General features: G+C 37.4%; 1 protein-coding gene across 1 annotated transcript; it reads left to right on the top strand.

Moving 5' to 3' along the window:
- Window positions 1-1,394: 1,394 nt before the first annotated feature.
- On the top strand, window positions 1,395-21,964 carry LOC122663437 (ATP-dependent DNA helicase Q-like 4A). The gene is made up of 25 exons (XM_043859150.1): window positions 1,395-1,487; window positions 1,573-1,743; window positions 3,206-3,263; window positions 3,592-4,221; window positions 4,366-4,539; window positions 4,626-4,756; window positions 4,925-5,303; window positions 5,389-5,520; window positions 6,327-6,413; window positions 6,724-6,851; window positions 9,667-9,787; window positions 9,882-10,033; window positions 10,134-10,269; window positions 11,366-11,489; window positions 11,572-11,642; window positions 11,850-11,918; window positions 12,052-12,180; window positions 12,258-12,416; window positions 12,567-12,647; window positions 12,742-12,903; window positions 13,162-13,217; window positions 20,526-20,652; window positions 20,766-20,860; window positions 20,970-21,047; window positions 21,156-21,964. Exons 1-25 carry the CDS (start codon window positions 1,465-1,467, stop codon window positions 21,607-21,609), a joined length of 3,927 nt encoding a protein of 1,308 aa, XP_043715085.1. The 5' UTR covers window positions 1,395-1,464; the 3' UTR covers window positions 21,610-21,964.
- Window positions 21,965-24,095: the final 2,131 nt, after the last annotated feature.

The raw sequence follows: 24,095 nt of genomic DNA, 5'->3' as shown, positions 1-24,095 counted from the left end.
AAAGGAAGAAGAGATTCTTCCCTTATTTACGAAAGAAAAAAAAAAAACTCAAGAACAGATGGCATTGGTTGTATAGATGGGATTTGCATATGTACAATGGGCTGACCAATGAATGTAAGAGCTGCTAAGTCTGAGACAGACAGTGTGGTAAGTGGTAACCCCAACAACATCATAAGTGAATAAGGCTGTGGGGTCCAAAGAGTTGGACGTATAGTCACAAACACTTGTCTTGTTCAGCTGCATGTATTTTGCTGTCTTGCCCCTGGGGATTTTGTGGTGAAAATCAAAATCCAGTCATTATGGAATGAAGCTTCTTGATGGACCATGTCTCTAAACCAGGGCCCAAGATTGCACTTTCTTAGACTTTATCAATGCACATTGGAGGTGGCTCTCAGAAAATTCATGCTTCTGTGTTTAACTTTCACTAAATTCATCATAAATTAACAATTTATGGCATGACAGAGTTGACAGTCATGCTATAAGGAGAAAGCATGTGAAAGTCCTATAAAGGGTTCGATGGAAAATAAACAGATTTTGTGGCAACAATCAATGCATGTGGTTAAATATGCAGGAATCATGAAATGTTAGGAATGTCTTCACTCTGGACTCTGGAGTCAGAGGGAAATCCTGAACTCCATAGTTTCTACAATGGAGATCAAATGGAACAAAATTAACTATAGGAACTGAACCAAACTAATGCAGTAAGAGTAAGGTATGCAGATTGAGAATAAAGACAGATTTTAGCGGTGAAAGCAAAATATAAGTATTTTGAGAATAAAAGAATTTAGCCGTGAAAGTGCGAGATAAGTAGTTTATTATCCACCCCCCTCAAAAAAAAAAAGAAAAAGATAAGTAGTTTCTGATAATTTAGAGTTCTTGACAGCTAGTCATACAAATCGGGTAAAATTCCGAGAGAAATTCTACAAATTAAATTAAGGGAGGGACCAAAGGTGGAGCTTGGACTACTTTTCCTGTCGAACTTTGTAAACATGAAGGTGCTGAAACAGATTTATGTGGGTGCCACAATAAAATTATGTAGAATTGCCAAATTAGAAAGAGTAGCACTGTTTAAATATTAGCGTGTTCCCTACAGATCTATGCAGTTCTAAAATTAATCAAATCCATAAGTAAACAGTATAATTCATGCTGTTAGTTGACTTAGTTCACATGGAAGTAGATATGAGGGTAGGTCTTTTAAGCATTGTTGTCGAGGGGTGGACCGTATAATTTCATGGATAAAATGCTACTTGTAAATCACTTGAGCGTATTTTGAGGCTTAAAAAACTTGTTTATATTAACTTATTTTTTTAAAGAAAAAAATATTTTCTATTATTTTCTTATTTACTGGAGCTTTTCTTTTTTACCGACTCTTTCAGTGGGAGTTTCGTTTGCAGGTCTTGTGGTTTTATTTTTGTTTTGATCAAGGAGGTTCCGTTACTAGAAGTGTGTGAATATGTTTAACTGATGACTAAAGGAAAATCACCAAGGCAAGTTATAAAATTGTATGCTTTTGTTTCTTTTTGAATTTCTTATCCTATTTATAAATCTATTTGTTTTTTCTTTCCACTGCAGCAAAACCAATTCATGTAGAGATTCCAAATGTGATGATAAACCTCCCAAAGAAAATTGGTCTCATCATGCCAATGCCCATAGTGGTTTCTCATGTCAAAATAAGTTTCTGAGTTCAAATTTTCTGTTGTCCTTACAAACACAAATGCCCCGTGGAGGATCAGTAATTGCCAGGTATTTACTGATCTGCATTTCTTCTTCTATTTCTGCTAGTCTTTAGAAGTTTCTTAGAAAATATTGTGGTTTTATTTTCTATATTTTATTTGACACATGACAAAATTGTAAGGAATAAAAGTAATGCATTATGGAAGAGTTTTCCCTACAGAGTGCTATTTACAGCTGAGAAATTTGTGCCCTGCATTTTTGCCCTTGGGAAATAAGGGAAGATGATTTTGTCCAATTCATGGCCAATGGCATTAGTTTATATCTATGCACTACACTCTCTCTCCAATGAAAATCATTAAAGAATCTCTAGTATATTTGAAGGCAATGGTGTGGTGCATTAATCTCATAATGTAGCTGATTTCTTTACTCCATAGTTCTGAAAGCAAACATTACGAGGATCATCCCAAGTCATCCCATGTTAGATAGACCTTGTTTATGTATAGAACTGGGAATGGTACCACCACAATTCTGCTTTAACCTCTGATCTGTAAGACATTTTCACCTTGGAGGTTTCTCTCAGGCATGGTTTGAGAACTCGCGAGATCTCGGTTTTTTGAGAATTCGAGTCGAGTTACCATACGATTTTAAAAATTACACTATCTCGGTTGAGTTCTCGGGTAACTAGAGATCTCGGGTCGACCCAGAACTCGATCCATCTACCTCTTTAAAACTTACCTAACTCGACATATCTCGGTTGAGTTCTGTCCAAAGGCCATTTTCTTCCCCATTTGAAGCTCCTTCTTCATTTTACTTGTGGATTTCAAGTTCTGACCTTCGGAAGAGTTGAATCAGCTGCACATTTGAAGGATTCAGCTACACATCTTCAAGTGGCATACTATGTGCAAAACTACAACAACACTATGACATGGGAATTCTATGTGGATCGTGTTGGGACTGAAAACATTAACATACCACATTTTATGTAACATTTGTTTAAAGATTGATGTATTGTACACTTTAACATTTCTAATGCTTATTTAAGTTATTTTAAGAACATTAATTGAATGTTTTGATTGCTTTCTATTACTAAATTATGTGTAGAGTAGGGTATTTTAGTACGTTGTCGCCTATCAACCTATGGTCCGAAGTGAAACTCACATTTGGAATTTGTTTTTGCAAAATTTGATAGTGCCATTGTGTTTAAATGGCCTAAAATAGGCTGAATACCAAGTTTCAGACCAAACTAGGTCTAAAACCCACTGAGTTGGGGCTTCAAGTCGGAAAAAAAAATGCGCCAACTCAGCGAGATCTCGACTCGACTCGGTTTTTCCAAGGGCCGAGTTGGTACCGAGTTCCGAGTTTTAGTACCTTGCTCTCAGGTCCTTCTGTATCATGTGATTGTCCACTTCTACAAACTTGTTCAGACATGTGTCTGCATTTTGTTTATCAATGTGGAGACATTCTTTTGTCATTGAGATATTTTCTGACAGATGTTTCTTTTATTTGCATGAACTTCTTTACTTATCCTTAGGTCAATGGCTTGCCAAATTAATACTCCTCCAAGGATGCAGAGTTCAGCTGTTAACAAGGTAAAGTTTTATTTTGTTGTAACAGGATTTGTGGGAATGAGATTAATTCCCTATCTTTTATATTTTTGTTCGGGCCATATCATTTTATTTCCTGTAATCTCTTTATTTTGAATTTTATCATTTTTTTTAGAAGCCATCGCTTTATATTTAAAGAGATTTCAGTTAACTCAAAAGTGAAATTGTTGTCTCAATTGAACAATTTAGCCTTTTTACACTCACGAGGCACTTTCATTAGCTATACAATTGTTATTTTTTTTTTTTGGCATGTTTGCATGGAACCATTGATTTTAGATGTACATTGACTGGTAGGATGGTTAACTTTTGGCAGGCTTGGCAAGCTCTTTCTAGCCTTAGCATGACATCCCGGAGCTATTTAAAACCCGGAGTAACTGGACCTGTAGCTCAGAATATTGGTTCAGACAATTTGCCTTCTAGGAAATTAGATTCTTGTATAAAAAAAAGTACTTTATGGAGCTCTTCTGACTTGGCGGATAGATCTTATGAAAGTTCAGCACATAAAAAATTTCAAACACATCAGAAATTGAGTGATTCCAGTGGTATGGATGGAGAATCTGGCATTTCCATTCCACAAAGCAGGATTGGTGCTACTGATGGCCTTGGTGCTGGACAATTAAAACAGAGGGAAGCACCAGTGCAGCACAGTTTTAACGCACGCGTTGTCAATGGACTATCTGTTAATCATAAATTTCAAACGCATCAAAACTTTAGTGATTCCAGTGCTATGGCTGGAGAACATGGCAATTCCTTGCTACAAAGCAGGAGTTATCCTAGTGAAGATAGCTTAGGTGCAGGGCAACCAAAAGAGAGGGACGCATCAGGGCGGTTCAGTACTAATGCATGGATTGGCGATGGGCTATCCAATAATCATTGTGTTAACCAGGAGCAAGGAAATGGAGGGAGTTTTGTTAATGAAATTGTTGATGATGATATACTAAAGGTAATTTTAGTTTCAGTTCATTTATGCCAGCCATTCTAGTCTCTCTCTTGCTCTTATTATCCATAGCATTCTTCTGTTTCTCATGGTGAATTGTGATTTTTGAATGTGGATGTGACTTGTCTAATCTGTGAACTTTGAGTTTAGGAAATTGATGTGGACCAAATAGTTCTGGAACACTATCAAACAACTTGCACACCTCAGTCTTTGGAGTCTAAACCTCCACCTTCTACATCTGTTATGAGTAAAGATAATGTTTCAAGACCTGTTGTAAAATGTTTGCCACAAGAACTATGCACAGAATGTAATCATGGTTTTAAGGTATGCAGTTTTGCATTCGGTTACGACTTTGTCTCAATTGCAGTTTGCCATCGGCTTGATACTATGGAGTCCTGAAATTGATGCAGTTAGGCCTTTGCCCAGAAGCTGCAGGACATTTGCAAGAGATGAAAGATAAGCTAATTTCCATATCAAATGAACTTCTTGACAATATTGATGACCTCAGTCCAGCACACATAGAGAAGCTTCGGGAGGAGAGGTTGCCTACTTGATTTTTACATTTCTGTGTTGTTTTGACTTTCTGCTTCAGAAATTTCTTGTCTTTTTTTTTTTTTTTTTTTTTTTTTTAATTTGAACTTTTAAACTCTTTGGTGCCAAAAAGTATCATATTTCTGTTCTTATGCATCTGTGCATGTTTCCTAGTCAGGTTGCAGCTGAATAAACAAATTCAGCAACTTGAAAAGTGTCTTCACTCTTTCTCAATGGATGAAGAACGACAGAGGTCCCATTTTTCGGCTACTACAGCCACATCAAAGGGTTTCCAATATGAAACTCCTCTGGCTGGTGCATTCAGGATAAATCCTCTGCGGCTTGATGCCCAATTTGATTTGCAAAATGAGCCAGAGAGCTGTGGAAAGTGGAACTCGTCATCTGTATTATTCTCTTCTGTAGACAAATTTGGTGCTCCACCCAGACCTCTGGAAGCAGAACCATATGTTCCAGAGTTGATTGATGTTAATTATATTGAAGGATCAAATGACTCAAAGTGGAGTAGTCGAGATTTCTCTTGGACCAAAAAGCTGGAGGTTCTTATCTACACTATTGGTTGTGATCTTCAGCATAATACAGCTTCATAATCTGATTGCTTGAGTACTTTGTTTCCTGTTGCAGGCTAATAACCGGAAAGTGTTTGGAAACCATTCATTCCGCCCCAATCAAAGAGAGGTTATAAATGCAACAATGAGTGGCTATGATGTTTTTGTTTTGATGCCAACTGGTGGTGGAAAGAGCCTGACATACCAGGTAGAAAGGATCCCTTTTTCTGTTCCTAGGTGCCACCTTAAGGAATTTCCTATCATTCCATTTATGGTCAACAATCTATTAGTCCCTAGAATCATAAGTCCTCTTTCTCAACAAGATTAGACCAATGATAATCATACTATTATGGTATTACTGTCAATTTCAGAATATGGAAAAAGGTGAAACGTTTCATTTCCAAATGGTTGTGCATGATCAATGTTGTTTCCAAGTTTCATTTCTTTTATCTTGTATGCCTGTTTTGCCATAACAATTAGTGATTAGTTACCCATGAAGTGTGAGCAAGGATTTAATACTTGGTATTGAATTTGGGATCAGGCTGGGCTATCCAGCCTTATCCTGTCCAATCTTTGGCTGATACCTCACATTATTGGATGGCTTGTTGGCATTTGATATTCCGATCACAGCCCAATCTGATCCTAATGCTTGAAACCTTGAGTGTGGCAATATGGTTTTCTTTCTGTTCAGTTCTTGTCCCTGTATGACATTTGATGTCCTCATTTACAACTATTAACTTTGCTGAGTGGACAATGAAATACCTCAGAAACACCTCATTGTCAGATTTAGGTAGTGGTGATGCTGGGAAAGTGTAGTATTTCTGTTGAATGATGCAGTCTTTTTTATTGCACTTCTATTTTAGGTGTTTGATTTTTTAGATACAGTTTTACTGGGTAGTGTTTGCTTCCCCTCCCCCCCCACCCCCCCCCCCCCAAAAAAAAAAAAAAAGGAGAAAGAGAGTTCAATGATGCAACAGTGCTACAGATTATGGACTTAATCATGTTACTTTGCAGCTTCCTGCTCTTATATGTCCAGGAATAACTTTGGTAGTTTCGCCTCTTGTCTCACTCATACAAGATCAAATTATGCATTTGCTTCAGGTAGGTGTTTTTTTTAAAAAAAAAAAAGTTATCTATATGATATGATGCAATAATTTTTCCTGTTTATCTTAAGTGCTTAAATCGGGCAAACCTCGGTGCAACGGTAAGGTTGCTCCATTGCGGCTTAGTGGTCATGGGTTAGGGTCGGGAAACAACCTCTGTAAAATGGGGTAAGGCTGCGTACCTTATGACCCTCCCCAGAACCCGCAGTGGAGGGAGCCTCGTGCATTGGGTATGTCTTTTTTTTTTTTATAAAAAAAAGTGCTTAAATCAACAATCTATGCTTATCTTTTTGAATATCACTGTGAAGGCAAACATCCCCGCTGCTTACCTAAGTGCAAATATGGAGTGGTCTGAACAACAGGAGATCCTTAGAGAACTGAATTCAGATTGCTGTAAATACAAGTTCTTATATGTCACACCTGAGAAAGTTGCTAAGTGAGTTTGCATTACTTTGATCTTAGATTTCCTTAGCATAATGTTCTTCAGAGCGCCTTTATTCTCTTAGTCAATTTGCTTCTCTCATCTCATGCTCTAGCACAGTTAAGTACTTAACTACAACAACTGGATGAGCTGATGTTGGAATTAGTTTATGAAGAGAAGGGGTAATAAGTTGGACCTTTTGGGTGGATTGATGTCCGATGTCTTTGTCCCTATCAATGGAGGACAAAAAACAGTTAATTGATTACACAAATTGTTTGAACTAAAATAAATTCGCTATAAGAAATGGGTTAAGAATGTTAGTGGGGTTTTGAATTCAATTTTTTTGAAACATATAGAAAGAATAATAGAGAAAATTGAAAGAAATAGACAAAAAACTTTGATGAATTTATACAGTTCTACTTATTAAGTCTTTGAAATCTATTAAATCAACCAATCCTGTTTCTCCTAGTTTAGGTTGAACAATTTTTTTTTTTGAAATTTATATTCTTTTTTGCTTATCAAAAAATGGGTAGGTTTCCAACGCACTCTCCTTATGGAGTTTTCAAAAACCATTAAATCAACTAGTTCCATATATCTTCTTTTAGCTACCTGAATAATTTTCTAAATATCCCAGCAGATTTATTTGAAAACCTGGTCTTTTAATTTTTTTCAGCCTAAACTTGGGTTAGACCTTTTTTTTAGTGAATTAAAACCCCATTTTCTATTGATACCACTTCTTAAGCTGCCTACTTTAGAAATATGATATATGAGAAGATTTTCATCCCTTCACTTGTGTTGTGTCATGGAGATTATTATATCATTATAAAATCAATTCACGTATCAAGAATCATGAACTAATTGCAACCATCTACTAAAGATAAAAAAGAAAGTGAAAAAAACCAAAGCTTATGGTAGTCCTATCTTTAGTCTCACCTCGTTTGGCTTTGAGCCAAAGTATACAAATTGAATGCTCTTTTATTGCACTAATGCTTTGATAATGTCTTTACATAAAATCAAGGGTTACATGACAAGAATCATTTTCTACCCCATGAGGTCAGCAACCTGCCTAAAAGATAAACATGGGAAGGAATAAAAAAACCCAAACATAATACTGATCACCCCTTTAATCTAAACTCTTTTTTTTTGCTACAATTAATGGAGTTGTATAATTGATGCAGTAACAATCAAGTAGAATAAAAAGAACTAGCTTCTTTCGAAACCATTGCAGGAGAGGAAAATTGTCCTTTTTGATTCTCAGCTCTCCAACTCCACTGTATTCCCTAACCCTGCTAAACTCTCCAAGAATACAAAAACTCTAGGGGCAGCCATAGATTGCATGTTGTCACTTTGTTAGGTTATTTAGATTTATTTTCTCCTGTTAACAGTTCCTAGGATGCTTACTTTCAGGATTTTATAGTTTTTTGGCCTTTTTGGGCTATTTGGACATGAAAAACAGGTCTGATTGGGTTTGACTATTTTGGAGAGAGCTTTAATTAGTCTTAGGAGTGTTTGGGTCATAGAGAGAGCACAAGCCTTAATTTTTAATTTAAAATTTAGTACATGTATGATAATGGGCTGGACAACCAGCACTCTATATTTTGAAGTAATTTTTTCTGTTATAACAATAACTTGGGAGAAGAGTTTCTCACAATCATGTGACTCTCTCCTCATTAATCATGTGGGCCCCCTGTATACGTACTGAAATGCACTCCCTCCCTTCTCTCCATTCGATTGGTGTGTGATGCCAATGTATCCTGGCAGTGTAACTAATTTAATGTTTGAGTTTTTTGGTTCCCATTTTAATTGTCCCTCCCCAAGTAGAAAAAGTTTTTCTTTCTGTACCAGCCACCTGTTTCTGCTAGAGTACATATGACTTGGTAAACTTAGTAAAGGAGAACCAGCAAGCTGCAAGCTACAGTATTAAACCATTAATCAAGTCAATCTAGAGTGTGCTAGTGTGCTAGGTAAATCAACAAAAGCGAAAATGATTCATAATATTCGAGGATCCATTTAACAGCATTATGAATCTCTCCCACTTGCTTCTTCTAACCCATAATTGACTGAGATTGTGAATATCGTTGTGAAAGTAGAAGATATGCTGCCACTGATCGATCATGCTTAGGCTGCTGAAGTTGGAAATAAAATTGTTCTTTTATTTCCTGGGAGAGAAGAGAATTTGGCCAATTCTTTTAGGATAGCTGAGTTTAAAGAGAGATGTGGAATTGACATGGTTTGGGAGGTAGACAGAAGGGGGAAATTCTATGCTAAAAAAATTGGGCCTGGAATGGATAAACAGCAGAGGCTTTCTGGTAAGTTGTTGGGCCATGGAGGAAAGCAATCCAACCAAGCTCAGTTCCTATCTCCCCCCTTTGCCTCTATCTTTGCGGTCTTGCTTTTAGGGTGTAAGTTATGGCCATAGGTAGTTGTTGGGCATTGGTCATTTGGGGGTTGGCCTCTGTTTTCCCCCCTCTCTTGTCCTAGTTAATTTTTTCTTTTGTTGCCTTGTCTTTCAAGAAAGTGAATTGGGAGGAGTGAAAATGAGTCAATGGAGTCGAACATTTTACTCAGAGAAGACATGCATAATTTGAGACATCACCGTGACTTCTTCACACAAACTATGATATTGCATATAAATCAATTATAAATCAATTTATTCTCCTGGGTGTGGCCATAAAATCAGCTGTGCAGATATGTACTGGGCTTTTAAAATAATGTATTAGCACTTGCAGACTGATGCTCCTCAATCTTCTGAATTTCATTTTATGCTGTGAGGGAAGTTATAGACTGATGTTTTTATCTGGAAATAAAATAATATATCTTTTGCATGCAGAAGCGATGTTCTTTTGAGACACTTAGAGAGTTTACATGCTCGTGAATTACTTGCTAGGATTGTTATTGATGAAGCTCATTGTGTAAGCCAATGGGGACATGATTTTAGACCAGATTATCAGGTTATAGAATTCCAATCCTTTTTCTGTTTCCCTTTTCTTTCTGAATCTTCATAATTTTATTTGATGTTTGACTTTTAATCCTTCTTTTATTCAGGGCCTCGGTATCTTGAAAAAAAGGTTTCCAAAAACTCCTGTGTTGGCTTTAACTGCTACTGCAACAGCAAGTGTTAAAGAAGATGTTGTGCAAGCTCTTGGTCTTGTTGATTGCATTGTATTTCGACAAAGTTTCAATCGCCCGAATTTATCGTAAGTATGAAATGAGTTTACTTTGGCTTCATACTTTATAATGATCAATATTTAAGGTACTGATTTAACACACACACCCCCCCCCCCCCCTGAACTGCAGGTACTCCGTAGTTTCCAAGACAAAAAAGTGTTTGGATGACATCGACAAATTTATTAAAGAAAACCATTTTGATGAATGTGGTATCATTTATTGTCTTTCGAGAATGGATTGTGAGAAAGTTGCTGAAAAGTTGCAGGTTTTTCTCTTATGAAAATTTTTCTAATTATTTAAAAAGAATAGTATGGTTTTCTCTTATTTGAATTAATATGTGGAATGTGCTGTTGACATCAAGTAGATCGTCGTGAATCAGAATCAAATTTCACTTCTTAAAAATGCAGGCTAACCTGTTTTCTATTTATTAGTAAGCTCTTCCTTTTTTTAATAGGGAGGGGGGGGGGAGAGGAAGAGGTACCCCAAGCCCCGAGCAGTTAACCGTACTTAGATTAATTCAAGGGGAATGTATCCCTGGGGTGAGCCACTAACATATAGAGAATTTTATTTATTTGTTTGTTCTCTTCCCCTCTTTTAACATCTCTCAGTGCAGTATGAAAGCATGGTAATCCAACCCATCCGGCCCAGTGGTTTGATCAAACAAAAAATCTAGGATGGGTGTGATCAGAAGAAAACTGAATCTCCCCATTGATCTGGGTGGGTTCAGTGACCTAAACATAGTCGTCAAAGCATGGCGTTGCCTAGGTGACAACGCACACAAGGCAAGTTGCCTTAAGTTTCTAGGTTTCCAGACCAGTTTCAGTGAAAAATGGGAAAATAAGGGGGAGAGGAGGGGAGGAAGAAGGGAAAAAGAGCGGGAAAAGGAACCTAAAGAAAAAGAAGAAAGTATACCTACAACTGAAATATGCATAAGGAATGTAGCATATTTTCCTGAATATTGTGCTCTGCAACTCTTAAATATTAGTGCTTATGCACAAAACCCAGAGTAAGCAAAGAAGATATTCACAATTAGTCAGTAAGAATAACAAGTAATCACATAAGACACCATTACAAAGCACACTCTTAATGAGGCCTACGACACTTGAAATCAACATTATATCTAGTACTCCTCAAATTCATTAACCACATGGAGGCAAATTGCCATTTTTTGGCTATCAAGCATCAGAATGTAAATGATTTTTCAGAGGCGATAACTACTCTACTGTTGAGTGTACAAATTTTTGTTATAAATTCTTTGAATTTGTCATTATTGTTTATTAAGATAATTTTATACTTATTCCTTGTCAACCTTGTATTTCTGGTCCTTTATTTAACACTAAAATGATTTTTATTTTTCTCAGGAATGTGGCCACAAAGCAGCATTTTACCATGGTAGCCTGGATCCTCAACAGCGAGCTTCTGTTCAAAAGCAGTGGAGCAAAGATGAGATTAATATAATATGCGCTACAGTTGCTTTTGGAATGGGTATCATTCATCACCATTTTAGTTGTTTTTTCTGGCTATCATTTATTGCCATAGAATCCCTGTGCTGACCTACGATTTCCAGGTATCAACAAACCCGATGTCAGGTTTGTCATCCATCATTCGCTTCCAAAATCTATTGAAGGCTACCATCAGGTAAATTTGCGAAAATACTAGTTTTCCTTTGAATTTTGATTGATATCTTAAAAATCAAAAAGTGAGAGAGTGATGAGTATGCTTTTTTTTTTTTGATATGCTAAATAATATTATTAAATATCAAGTTCTTGTAAAGAAGTGATGAGTATGCTTAAAAGTAGGCCATTAACAATTTTCTAAGATTGATGTTTAGTCACTATTTTACAGGAGTGTGGTCGTGCTGGTAGAGATGGTCAGCGTTCTTCCTGTGTGTTGTATTACAACTATAGTGACTATGTAAGTTATCCACCATCTTAACTAATTTAACCTATGGATTCAATTCTGGAGTCCATTCTATTTTTGCTTGTGGTTAACATTGACAAGATTGGTTCGTCTCTCTCTCTCTCAAATTTTCTCTGGTTTTGTACAGATTCGAATTAAGCATATGATTAGCCAAGGAGTAATAGAGCAAAGCCCCTTGGCACTAGGGTCAAGGCATACCTCTGTGGTGAATTCAGGGAGGATACTAGAAACAAATATTGAGAATCTTCTGCGTATGGTACTTATTTTTAGCTGTTCTTTTTATTATTTTGCCTGCTGTTGGTTTCAAATGATTTACTAGACCTAAACTTACAGGTCAGTTATTGTGAAGATGATATTGATTGTCGACGCTTCCTACAACTTGTTCATTTTGGAGAGAAATTTGATGCTGCAAACTGTGGAAAGACTTGTGATAATTGTTCCAAGACTTTAAGTTGTGTTGAGAAGGATGTCACTGACATAGCAAGGCACTTGGTTTGAATAATCTTCTTACCTTTTTTGTGTTTCATGTTTTCATTATTTTTTTAATACCTGATGGTTTTGAATTTTATTTTTCTTTGGTTTTTTTGGAACATCCTGTTACGGATTTGACCTGTCCTATTATTTCTGTGCTGCATTATGTAGCTTGAATTGGTGAAGTCAACAGGTCAGCAGCATTCATCAGCTCATATGCTGGAAGTCTACAGGGGTTCCTTGAGCCAGAATGTGCGTTAATGCTCTAAGTTTTCGTATTCTTTTTATTGATTTATTTTCCATAAGGTAATCGCTTTTTAGTGATATTGGTTCTTGTAAAATTTAGGTTAAGAAGTACAGACATGATACTTTGAGCCTTCATGGAGCCGGTAAACATTTACCCAAAGGAGATGCCTCCAGAGTATTGCGCCATCTTGTTATTGAGGAATTGCTTTTGGAGGATGTTAAGAAGAGTGATATTTATGGATCTCTGTCATCAGTATTAAAGGTATAAAAAACTGCTCTATTTTTATTCTGTTATACTGTGAAAATAGAGGCTGGAAACAGCCTCTCTGCGAAAGCAGGGGTAAGGCTGCGTACATTAGGACCCTCCCCAGACCCCGCAGTGGCGGGAGCCTTGTGCACTGGGTACGCCCTTTTTTTATACTGTGAATGTTTTTAAATATATGAAAGGAATGAGAGTTTGCTCTCACCATATGTTTACATCCATAAGTAATATTTATTTTTCAATTCTTCTGTTCTTTAGGTAAATGAATCAAAAGCAAATGATCTCTGCTTTGGTGGACAGAAGATTATCTTGAGGTGGATGATATTTCTTTATTCCTTTTTTTTCTTCAAAATTTTCCCTATTCCTTGTGTTTGTTACTTAGCAGAAGGGGTGGTTATGGCTTTTTTGCTCCTCCTCCACCCCCCACTTTTTTTATATATAAGAATCTTTTCCCAAATCTTTCCCTAATAAGTACCACATTGATTGAGTTGTGATGTCATCCCCATTAGCTAGATCCTTCGACTTTGATGTGAAGGAGATTCTTATAGCTTATGGTAAAGACAGATTTACTTTGAATGAAAATTTTAAATCTTATTAAAAAGGGGAGAGGTACAGGCTCATATAACTAACAGAAAAAAGATGGAACAGACACAGAGCAACAAACAAAACAGTATACGGCGTCTTACCAGTCAAAATAATTATTCATTGCATTACAATAATCAACCCATTTCAATTACCTAAACTTAATCTTATTTGAGGCAAATATTCATCAAGTGTTTAATCTTTAGAACAATCGATGCATGATTTGATTTTGAATCTTCTTAATCCAGTTAGTTTTTTACCTTCCATATTGTCCAGCATATTCCATGTGGGATAAGTTTCTAAAGATGGTTGCCCTTATTTCCACAACCTTAAATTTTCGGTTTGTAGTAAGGCTGCAGCTTGGAAGGATCCACCCAATTTTCCTTGAACAAATCCAAAATGTTATGAAAATATACTTCAAAGAAAGGATGTAAAATGAGAATATTTAACTTATTAATGTATTTGAAAGATCAAAACAGTACCAAGAACAGGATCGAAATACAGAGAATAGATGACCAGATTTAGGAGAATTCAAAGTAAACTAAATCAGATGGACGGATGGGGCTGAAACTCAAGTTGAGTAAACATGTAGGAGAATAGTTGCTTACAATTAGAAATTGATCCAATGGTTGGATCATAAGATATGGGAGAATCCTAGTAGCAATAGGATAGGGGTAAAACAGTAAGTTGGCCAATCAAAATAAAGATCAAGGAACAGAATTATGTTGGATGTTTAATAGCATCCATGTAGCCGACCCTATTTAGGTGGGATATTGCGGTGTTGCTGTTGATGTTGTTGTGTCCTTTTCTTTTTACTACTATTATTAATTTTTTGGCTTGCAAGGATCTATGTAGCTGACCCCATTTAGTTGGGATAAGGCTGAGTATTTGTTATTTAATTCTGATCACAGGGTAGAATTATCTGCCAAAACAGATTAATACTAACAGAGAAATCGATTCAGTGAATAACTCAGTAAAACAGTAAAACATAAGAACAAGGGGCAGTTTAGATATTTCACTGAATATACAGATCAGATGGTCTGATATGTACCAAATTTGAATCGAGTTCCTCTTTATGCCTGAGGAAAAACTGGTCAAATTTTGGCTGAATTCTAATGGCCTAATTGCTTAATATAAAAAAAAAGTCTAATGTATAAATTCCGGATAGAACAGAAGTTGCAGAAAATTTCCTGAACTTGAACTTTCATGCTAATGGCATAATGTCAGAAAATAAAGGTTTACTTACTTGTGTATTGATGGAGAAGAAGAGTGAAGAAGAAGAAGAAGAAGACATGACTAAGCATCCCACCTAGCCTCGACTGGAATCCCACCAGCCATTAATGGTATCCCACCACATAGCACTGCATCTCACAGTCATCTGAATCTCATAGGATAAAAGAAAAGGCTCAAGCCAAAATCTCATTAATCAAATTCGTGTATAGGGCTGTAGCCCCCTACAAACTTAAATAGAAGACTCAAAAACATAGACTTAAACACAAACTGAAATGCCTAACCTGATCCTTCACTAATAAGGTAACATAAACTGACTAGGAAACTAAAATAATGAAAGAAACTGGCTCAAAACAGAATGAAAAAGGAATCCCGGGTACTAAAATCAAGGCTTTGATACCATGTGACAGTAATAGAACTTGAATCAGTATTTGGACATAAGGAATAGAGAAGAGAGAGAGAGAAGCCTAATTACTCGAACCTTGGTTGCAGCATTTATTTATTATATTGACATATAAACAAGTAATTACTCATCAAAAGGCTTTAAGATAAGTAGAACAAAGACGGAGTATATGGTGTGGAACTTTAGTTACGCTAGGATGGTTAATGTTGTGGTAAAAATTGATGAGGGAGATTCCACAAAGTGACTATTTCAGGTATTTGGATTCAATCATAAATAAAGAAGGGGATATAGAGGATGATGTTACTCATAGAATTAAAATAGGTGGATGAAGTGGAGAGGTGTGTTCTGAGTGTTGTGTGACTGGCGCATTCCTTTAAAGCTTAAATGAAAATTTTATCGGACTGTTATACGACCAGCTATGATGTATGGAGCAGAATGTTGAGCAGTTAAGAAGCGTCAAATGGATAAATTAAGTTAGCGGAGATGAGGATATTGAGATGGATGTGTGACAAAACTAGGAAGGATAAAATAAGGAATGACCATATTAGAGCTGATTTAGGAGTCGCTCCAATATCGATAAGCTACGAGAGTCATTTGAGGTGGCATGGCCATGTATAGCAGAGGCCTTGGGATGCTCCAGTATGAAGGAGTGGAAAGACATGCATAGCTTAGGACTTGTGTATGACTTCGAATAGAGCTAAGTGGAGAGCAAGGATCCATTTAGCCAACCCCATTTAGTTGGGGTAAGGCTAGGATGTTGATGTTGTTGACTGGGTCTACAACTAAAGACTACGACTTAAGTGTACTTTACACAACTTAACAGTTCCCATAGAACCGACACAACTTGACAGTTCCCATTAAGTTTCTGTTGAAATATTCCCCCTGCCCAGATTTCATCAGTATTCTACATTTCCAAATTTATGGGAAACCATAGCAAAGATCTGGGAAATCCTCTTAGAAGCTTGAAATTCCAACCAATGCACAACTTTGCATCATCATTTCCTTTTTCTGATGTTCTATTTCTATACATCTTTGAATTGTGGAATGCCTTCATTAGGCGTACCCAGTTCCCAAGTCTCCCGCCACTGTGGGGTCTGGGGAGGATCATAATGTACGCAGCCTTACCACTGCTTTTGCAGAGAGGCTGTTTCCAGACTCGAACCCATGACCACTTGGTCACAAATTCACAATGGAACAGCCTTTACCGTTGCGCCAAGGCCCGCCTTCATTATTCCTTCTAAATGCCTTAGTCATAACTTCCCAAACAACCGGAAAAGAAATGATAGATTGGGTTCAGCTCACACCAACAAGTGCAGTTCATTTCCCTATGTTTCTTATTTTTATATATTAATTGATTAATAAAAAATGAATATAAATAAGAAATGAATATTCTATTCTATTTTGATTCTAATTCTCTCAATTCTAAAGACATTTTCCATTTTTTATTCGATTTTCTAACCTATTTTACTCTAAATAAAATAGAATTATAAATAGATTTTGATTGGTCAGATCTTTCTTCTCCAGGGTTCACTTTATGGCTGAGCCCATACCAAGTGACAACCACTTTGTGTGATGAAGGGTCAAAGTAACCCAAATGATCTATTGATGAGCTCATACAACCGGAGAACAGGAAATTAAGTCATCACCAAATATAGTCACATTAAAAAACTGCTAAACCAAAATTGAACAGCATTCAAAACCCTTTTCTGCAAGCATTTTTCTGATTGGTCCCCTATATGTCAGTCAGTTTGGTCAAACAAAGGGACTGTCTTGCAGAATTCAGTACAGCTCCAAAAACTAGCACTCAATCAAAATTATATGGAAATTCAGTTGGGATCCAAATCAGATGGAGCTTTATGAACTAATAACTAACCCCTATTTTATTTTTTCAGATTACAAGGTCAGCTTGAATATATTCAATAATCATATATTATTATTATTATGGAGCCAGGTGATGTAGTCCTAGATAGGAATAATCCCACTAGGAGCCAGGGTAATAGGATCACCAAACAAGGCTGGCCGATTGGGACAGCTTAGGCTAATTAGGGCAGAATTAGGGTTAGGGTTAGGGATGAGTTATGAAATTCTGCAATTCGGGACAGAATTGAGTTGCAGGTTTTGGGTTTAATGGAGTGGAGGAATGGAGGGGATAGAGTGGATTAGGTTAGAGGATGAAGAAGGGAAGGATATATGTAGGAAATTAAAATTACTTACTGGTTTGATCTCCTGCAAAGGCAGCAGCAGTAGCTTGAAGAAGCTTGATTGAATAAGAAGAAGAACCTCCTGATCTACAAGATGCAAGGAGTCGATCGGAGTCCACCAATCTCTTCACCTTGATATTACCCACAAGGTAGCCTTGATATTACTTACAAGGCACACTCACGATGGAGCAAAGGCAGCAACAAAGGCAGCAAGCATAAAGCTGAGTTTTATTAATTAAAATTCGTGTACAATGCTGGCCTCCCTTACAAACTTATATAGAAGACTCAAAAATAGACTTAGACACTAAAAAGGAATGGCCTAACCCTATCCCTAACTTATTAGGTAATTTAAACTGACTAGGAAACTAGATACTAAAGGAAATAGACTCAAAACATGGCTGGACTTATAGAGTCTTAATCCAGCCCAACTTACATCACATGACCACTTAACCAAGTCACATGATCACTTAAATTGAACCAATTGTATGCAACCAATTTGAACCGGTTCAATTAAAAAACATAAAAATAAACTAAGTATTGGGCTAATCCCGTATGCAACCTATATACCCCTAGTTTAGGCTCATTAAAGTGGCCTATTACATAGAAAACCCTTGGGATCAAAGGCCCAACATATATACATCCCACCCCTAGACGTATTTCTAAAGAAATAAGCCCTATTTGGTAATGAACCTGCATCACCAGGTTTTATGCACAGTCGTGTATCGTATAGAGTCGTGCCTTCAACCGTTGGATGGGCACGACCATGTACAATACACGGCCGCTCAACCCCAATCATGGAAGCAAAACTCGATCGAAACCTGTAGAAACCACCGAGTTGTCTCGGTTTTCGAGACAAGTTGTGGGGAATTTAAAAAATCCAAAAACTCTACCAAGTTTCGATGGTTTTGATTAAGGTTTCGACCCAAATAGTGGTTTCGATCAAAACGTGGTCGAACCATATGGAACCAAGGATATAAAATCCCTGGTTTCGACCTTATTGTTAATTTCTCTTTAAAAACTCGACAGAAGGTGGAGGATTTTGGTGGTTTCGACCAGGGAGACCATTTTTTACCTAGCTTTTTGCATTTTTGAGGGGAATCTTGCCACAAACATGTTACCAACAGTTTGGATTTGCAATCCCCACGCCAATTTGGTCATCTCTTGAAGAAGGTAATAGTGTTTCAAACCCAAAAAATCATTTTTTTTTGTACTTTTTTAATAAAAATATGGTAGATTGTTTTCAATTTTTTATATGCGAGTTACAATGGCCTCATCTACAACTCTACCGGAGCGATTTTTTTTTTTATATTTGAATTATTTTTAAAATTTTCTGCTCATAAATGTCATTTTCCTACAACATTTATTTGAAAAAATGTCTTATATATGTTGGATGGTGATCATTTATTAGATGGGTTAGAGATCGAGGTTCTCCTTTATTAGATGAGGGCGGGGGTCAACCCAAAAGCCATATTGCTTCAGAGATGGGTGTCGATGTTGATGAGCATATAGTAATAGATGGCAGAGTTCGTTCGTAGACACCACGTCCATTCAAGCCACACCCTGGTAGTAGTGGAGCTGTGATGATGACTAATCCCATTCCTCTGATGGTACTAAACCACCTACCCAGACTCAGGGCCATGGTAGTGGTGGTGATGATGATGATGATGATAGTGATGGTGGTGGTGGTAGTATGAGGACTGGTGGGTATTATGATGATAATCCCTGACTAGAGGAATTACGTCATGCTGAGGATGAAATATTTCGACAACAAGAGGTAGATCCAGAGCCACAACCACAGAGATTTTCAAGAGAAAGTCAGTTTACTCATGCAACACAAGATGAACTTCATGGTGTATGTACCTACAATCGACGTCGTAGGTATGGACTTGCACCTTTCGATGAAGCATCTGGGATGAGTCCAGCACAACATCATGATAGTGCGTTCGAGAGTGTCGGATCAGCATCACATGGTGGGTATGGACCGTATGGGGGTGGATATACTAGTGGACCATCCTTTAAGAGCACTGCTACATATGGATATGGGGATGGGACAGGTGTTGGATCATCTCTTGTCGACAGTATCTTCGGGTATCCATCTCAGCCATGTTTGCCGGCTCCACTTTCTTACACTCTTGGTGAGCCCTTCCCTAGATTGGTTATTGGGCAGTAGTGGACTATGAGAACAATAGGTCCCATAACATGTCATGGGATACACATGTGCATTCGGAGGAACAACTTCACAATCTTCTGTGGTACACTGCTCGTGGATTAGACCCACCAAAAAACTCTGCATGGAATTGAGAAAGGAGCAACTTGATGTTTTATTTGAATAATATGTATTATTCAGGGTTCATGTATTTTAAAATTATGTGAACTAAGTATTTATAATACCACTTTAGTGTTTGTATTAGTACGTACATTAGTAAACTTGGGCCAATAACCACAAGTACCATTTTGAGTGATTTTTTGGTGAAATTAATTCATGAATTGTGTTTAAAATGTCAAAAATAGGCAACCTGCAAAAAATTAGACCTAAAAAACCTTTTTTTGGGGTCGAAACCATGGTTTTCCCATCAATAGGAAAAAATCCCTGGTTTCGACCAAATCTTGGTTTTGGTCAGGTCGAAACCCGAGTTTTTTCTCCTTGCCCCCAATCCAACGGTTGAAGGCACGACCACACACGTACATAGCCGTGCACAAAACCTTTTGCCTATTGTTATTATTATTATTAAGGGCTGATGTTCTCTGTGCCGCAGCGCAACTTGTGCCCATACACATTGGCTGCCATTCAAGGGGGCAGGATGGTCATTTTGCCCACCCCCATGTGTCTGGGCACAGCCTGCGCCCCCGACACAAAGAACATTTGGTCTATTATTAATATTATTAGGGAAGGAAGAACACTAACCGGTCTCGCAGCACAGCGTTTATCTCCGCCCAGACATAGTTGCACACAAAATGACCGGCACACCCTTGGTCCTTTCCGCCTTTCCAGGGGGGTGCGCCGGTCATTTCGCGCGCGGCTGTGTCTGAGCGTAGATACGCTCCACGCTGCGCAACCAGTTAGTGTTCTTTCTCACTTATTATTATTATTATTTTGTGATCATTATTATTGTCAGCATCATCATCAATATGTGTCAGGATCAGTATTTGTTCTTCCCTGCCTTTTACCTATATATTGTGGTCGTGAGATCTGATCTATCTTGCAGATTCCCGGCCTCCACAAAACAAGCTAAGATGAGCAAATCTGGAGTGACACCAGCAAAAGGCTTGTTATCAGGAAAGATAAGCCCTGCACAAAGTGAAACTCCTGGCCAACCTCAAAATGTGGATTTGGTAATATTAAGTCATCAACATATATATTTTCTCCTTGCTGTTTTTTTCCACCTTAATGATAATTGTATTACTAACATTAACTGCTAAAAACGGTTGTGTGCATTCAATTGCAGGATCTCTCAGCAAAACTTTATTCCTCTTTGCGAATGCTTCGAACTGCTCTTTTGAAGGAAGCTGGTGAGGGGGTCTATGCGTACCACATATTTCAGTAAGTTCATTTAGTTTATTTATCTTTTTTTCCTCTTGTTGTGTTCAGAGATTTCTATATTGATCCTGGCAATGAGTCCTGACATGTCATTCTTTCTTCTTGAAATAAGAAATGCCACATTGCAGCAGATCAGCAAGAGGGTTCCCAGGACAAAAGAAGAACTTCTTGAGATCAATGGCATTGGAAAGTAAGATTTGGTTGCTTTAAAGTTTGAATTATTTACTTGGTTCTTTATTAGAATTTTTATTATTAGATCATTCATTAGTTTACTATTGAACATGAGGATTTGATTTAGGGCGAAGATAAGTAAGTATGGAGATCGGGTGTTGGAAGTCATCGAATCTACCATTAATGATCACTATAATGTGGAGAAGAATAGCAGCGGCAGTAATGATAGTACTGGGACAGTCAAGAGGAGGAGAAACACCAGCAAGATTCTTTGTTCCAACACAATGGAGGATGAAGACTTTACTGAAAGTTATGGCCTATCAAAGAAAAGGGCAACGAAGGGGCGACTGAAAAAAAATGATCAGCGTAATAATTCTGAAGTGCCAAACTATGATGAGCAATTGTTAGATAATGATCTGGTGGATTTAGATGATTCCAAATCTGACGAGGATATTGTAGGGTCAGACTTGAAAGTTCAGAAGAATGCTGGAGGCAGAGTGTTACCATCATGGTCAACTCCAGGAAACAAAGTTCAAGATCAAGGTCAGGAGTTGTTCCAGAAGTATGCCTTTGATGGGTAGATCTGATATGATTATCATAATTCAGTATGGATGTGTTTTGATTTATATTACTCCTGCACGGCGTTTCAAGTATCGGGATCAGATTCGGCAGATCAGCCATTGTTGATGTACTGATACCAGTCCGATTTTGTGAAGTATTGGCCAAAGATTCTCCATGGATCAGGCTGTACCTGCTAATCTGATCACAAGACCTGAGTTTTGTATTTCCGCAAATATCTATCGAGTATGCATGTATAGTATCGGTATCCTAGGGCTGACTATTTACAAGTCTGCAGGTGTAACTGTTGGTATTGGGGGAACATCACCTTGATTCTTGATTTAAGAAAATTCAGCCGACATGGTGCAAGTTAGATCATGATTGAGGTCAGCATTTCACCCCCACATCCTCCCTTTTTAACTTTCCTTCTACTTAGGTGACCATATGTGTTTACCAGGATTGTTAAAGAACATAATATCTGGATCGGGATTGGCCTTGATCGGTCAGGAATGGGAAATATGCCCAAAACCTAGAAATCCAGTTCGGATCAAACTCGGCCGAGGCCAATCCCGATTCTTAAACCACTGGTGCCTACCCAATTCTTTGAATCATGATGTGTAGTCAAGTTAGGGCTAATATTTGACTCACTCTTTATTCAACTGTTTCCTTGTTTCCCATCCATAAGAGAGCTCTTGACCTATCCAAAGGGTCAGTTTTCTGATGGATTGTCTAGAATGGCCACATCATGCCTCCTTGAGGCATAATTGAGGCAAACTACAAACAGATATTGGAGGCCTATCTAAAAAAATAAAAGAATAATTACCTTTGCAATTTCTAGTAGATAAAAAGTGTATCATGAGCATTGGATCCTAGCAATCTGGCTGACACAATCCAACGGCTGGATCTGTTTCAAAACTTAACTGAGCTAAAATTAAACGGTCTTCTAATGTGGGCATGTGAAGTTAAGTGATTTGAGGGTTCCCTTGAAAGCCTTTCTGGGCTGGGTTCACATAATAGGTAATATGGTTATTATGAGAATGTTTTACCAGTCAGACTGCAACATATCTTGCAACAACACCTGCTATCTTATGGCATCAAACAGGTCAGGTTTGGAAAATCCATCATATGATTCAAATCCTGATCTAAATTACGAGTACAACTGTTTAATTTTTATCTCAGACTTAAACAATTTTGTTCTAGCTTTCTGATTGTTTTTTGTTATTTTGATACTCTGCAGATATGTTGAGTACAATTAAGGCTGTGTTTGGTATGCATTCTCGAAATAGATTCTAGGTCTAGAATGCATTGTGAAGCAAGAAAATAGAAAAGAATTGGGTTTTAAAATGCATTCTAGACCCAGAATGGACTATAGTCTCTTTGAAGCCTGTTCTCAACTTGAGGCCCAAAATGATGCCCCAGTCAGAACTCATCCATTGAAACCTATGCAAGCCAAAATAGTTGGTTCAAAGACAGGAAAGATGCCATATGACCATGACATATTTGGCTATAATTTGCTTTCAAAAGGTAAAAGGTAATATTAAAGTATGGCACATATAATATAGGGAAGGTGGTTCAGACTTCAGAGTGTTTGGGCCGAACTTATTGCAATTAGCAGCTTACAATTGCCACATTTTATCTCACCAAGCATTCATATACTTCTTTTATTGGTGTTTAGTATGCATTCTTGGAATAGATTTTGGGTCTAGAATGCATTTTAAAGCTCGATTCTTCTCTAGTTTCTTGCTTCAAATTGCTTTCTAGATTCAGAATCTATTCCAAAAATTGCAAAACAAAGACAGCCTTAAGAGTATTCACTATTTGCATAGGAATATGTTAAAAAGGCCTTATCAATAAAATTTCTACTAAGATCTTTTCTGCCAAAACCATAATTTTTCTATAGGTAAGCAGCAGTGGCAATGAAACAGTTGAGCATATTTGTTCCATTCTATATTTGTGAGAACAATTAGATTTGGCTCTTTGGTTGGCTTTCCCAAGATTGGGATCACCATTTCATCGAAGAATGGTGGTGGAAGTGGAAGATCTCCTCAACAAAGCCTTATGCTCTTATCCCTCCACCATTCAAATCTATTCAGGGCTATATTTTGTTAAGCCCAATGATAGCTTTGCATGTTACCTTCAGGAGGGGAAAAGCATCATATGAGCGTTTTAGTTAATTCCAGGTTTTGAGTTTCAATTTTACCAAATACCCTTTTGATTCTTTTTCCTCACACCTGAAGGTTTCATGCAGGCATTATCCTTGGAATTTGCATTCCATGGGATTCTGACTCCCTAACCAAACACTCAAGTGGTGGCTCAGTTCATTTCTCTATAGGTATCTATATCACTCTGCACACTTAAGAATCTCTAGCTGAAAAGCTGACCTATTCAATCAAATGTTTTGAAAATGAGTCTGATCTGAACAATCTAAGTTCCCTGCCCAACCAGTTGGATTTGGTTGATCCCTCAAACACCATTTACTGTTCAGTGTGAGATTGACAGTTCAAATGGT

Source organism: Telopea speciosissima, chromosome 5 (genome assembly GCF_018873765.1).
Source record: "Telopea speciosissima isolate NSW1024214 ecotype Mountain lineage chromosome 5, Tspe_v1, whole genome shotgun sequence".
In the NCBI taxonomy this organism is placed as follows: Eukaryota; Viridiplantae; Streptophyta; class Magnoliopsida; order Proteales; family Proteaceae; genus Telopea; species Telopea speciosissima.
This window is presented reverse-complemented; position numbering and strand designations above follow the sequence as displayed.

Coding starts and splice junctions, on each gene's coding strand:
- LOC122663437 (XM_043859150.1), top strand. CDS start 1,465: ATGACTAAAGGAAAATCACCAAG. Junction 10,270..11,365: donor AAGTTGCTGAAAAGTTGCAG/GTTTTTCTCTTA, acceptor TATTTTTCTCAG/GAATGTGGCCACAAAGCAGC. Junction 11,490..11,571: donor TACAGTTGCTTTTGGAATGG/GTATCATTCATC, acceptor TACGATTTCCAG/GTATCAACAAACCCGATGTC.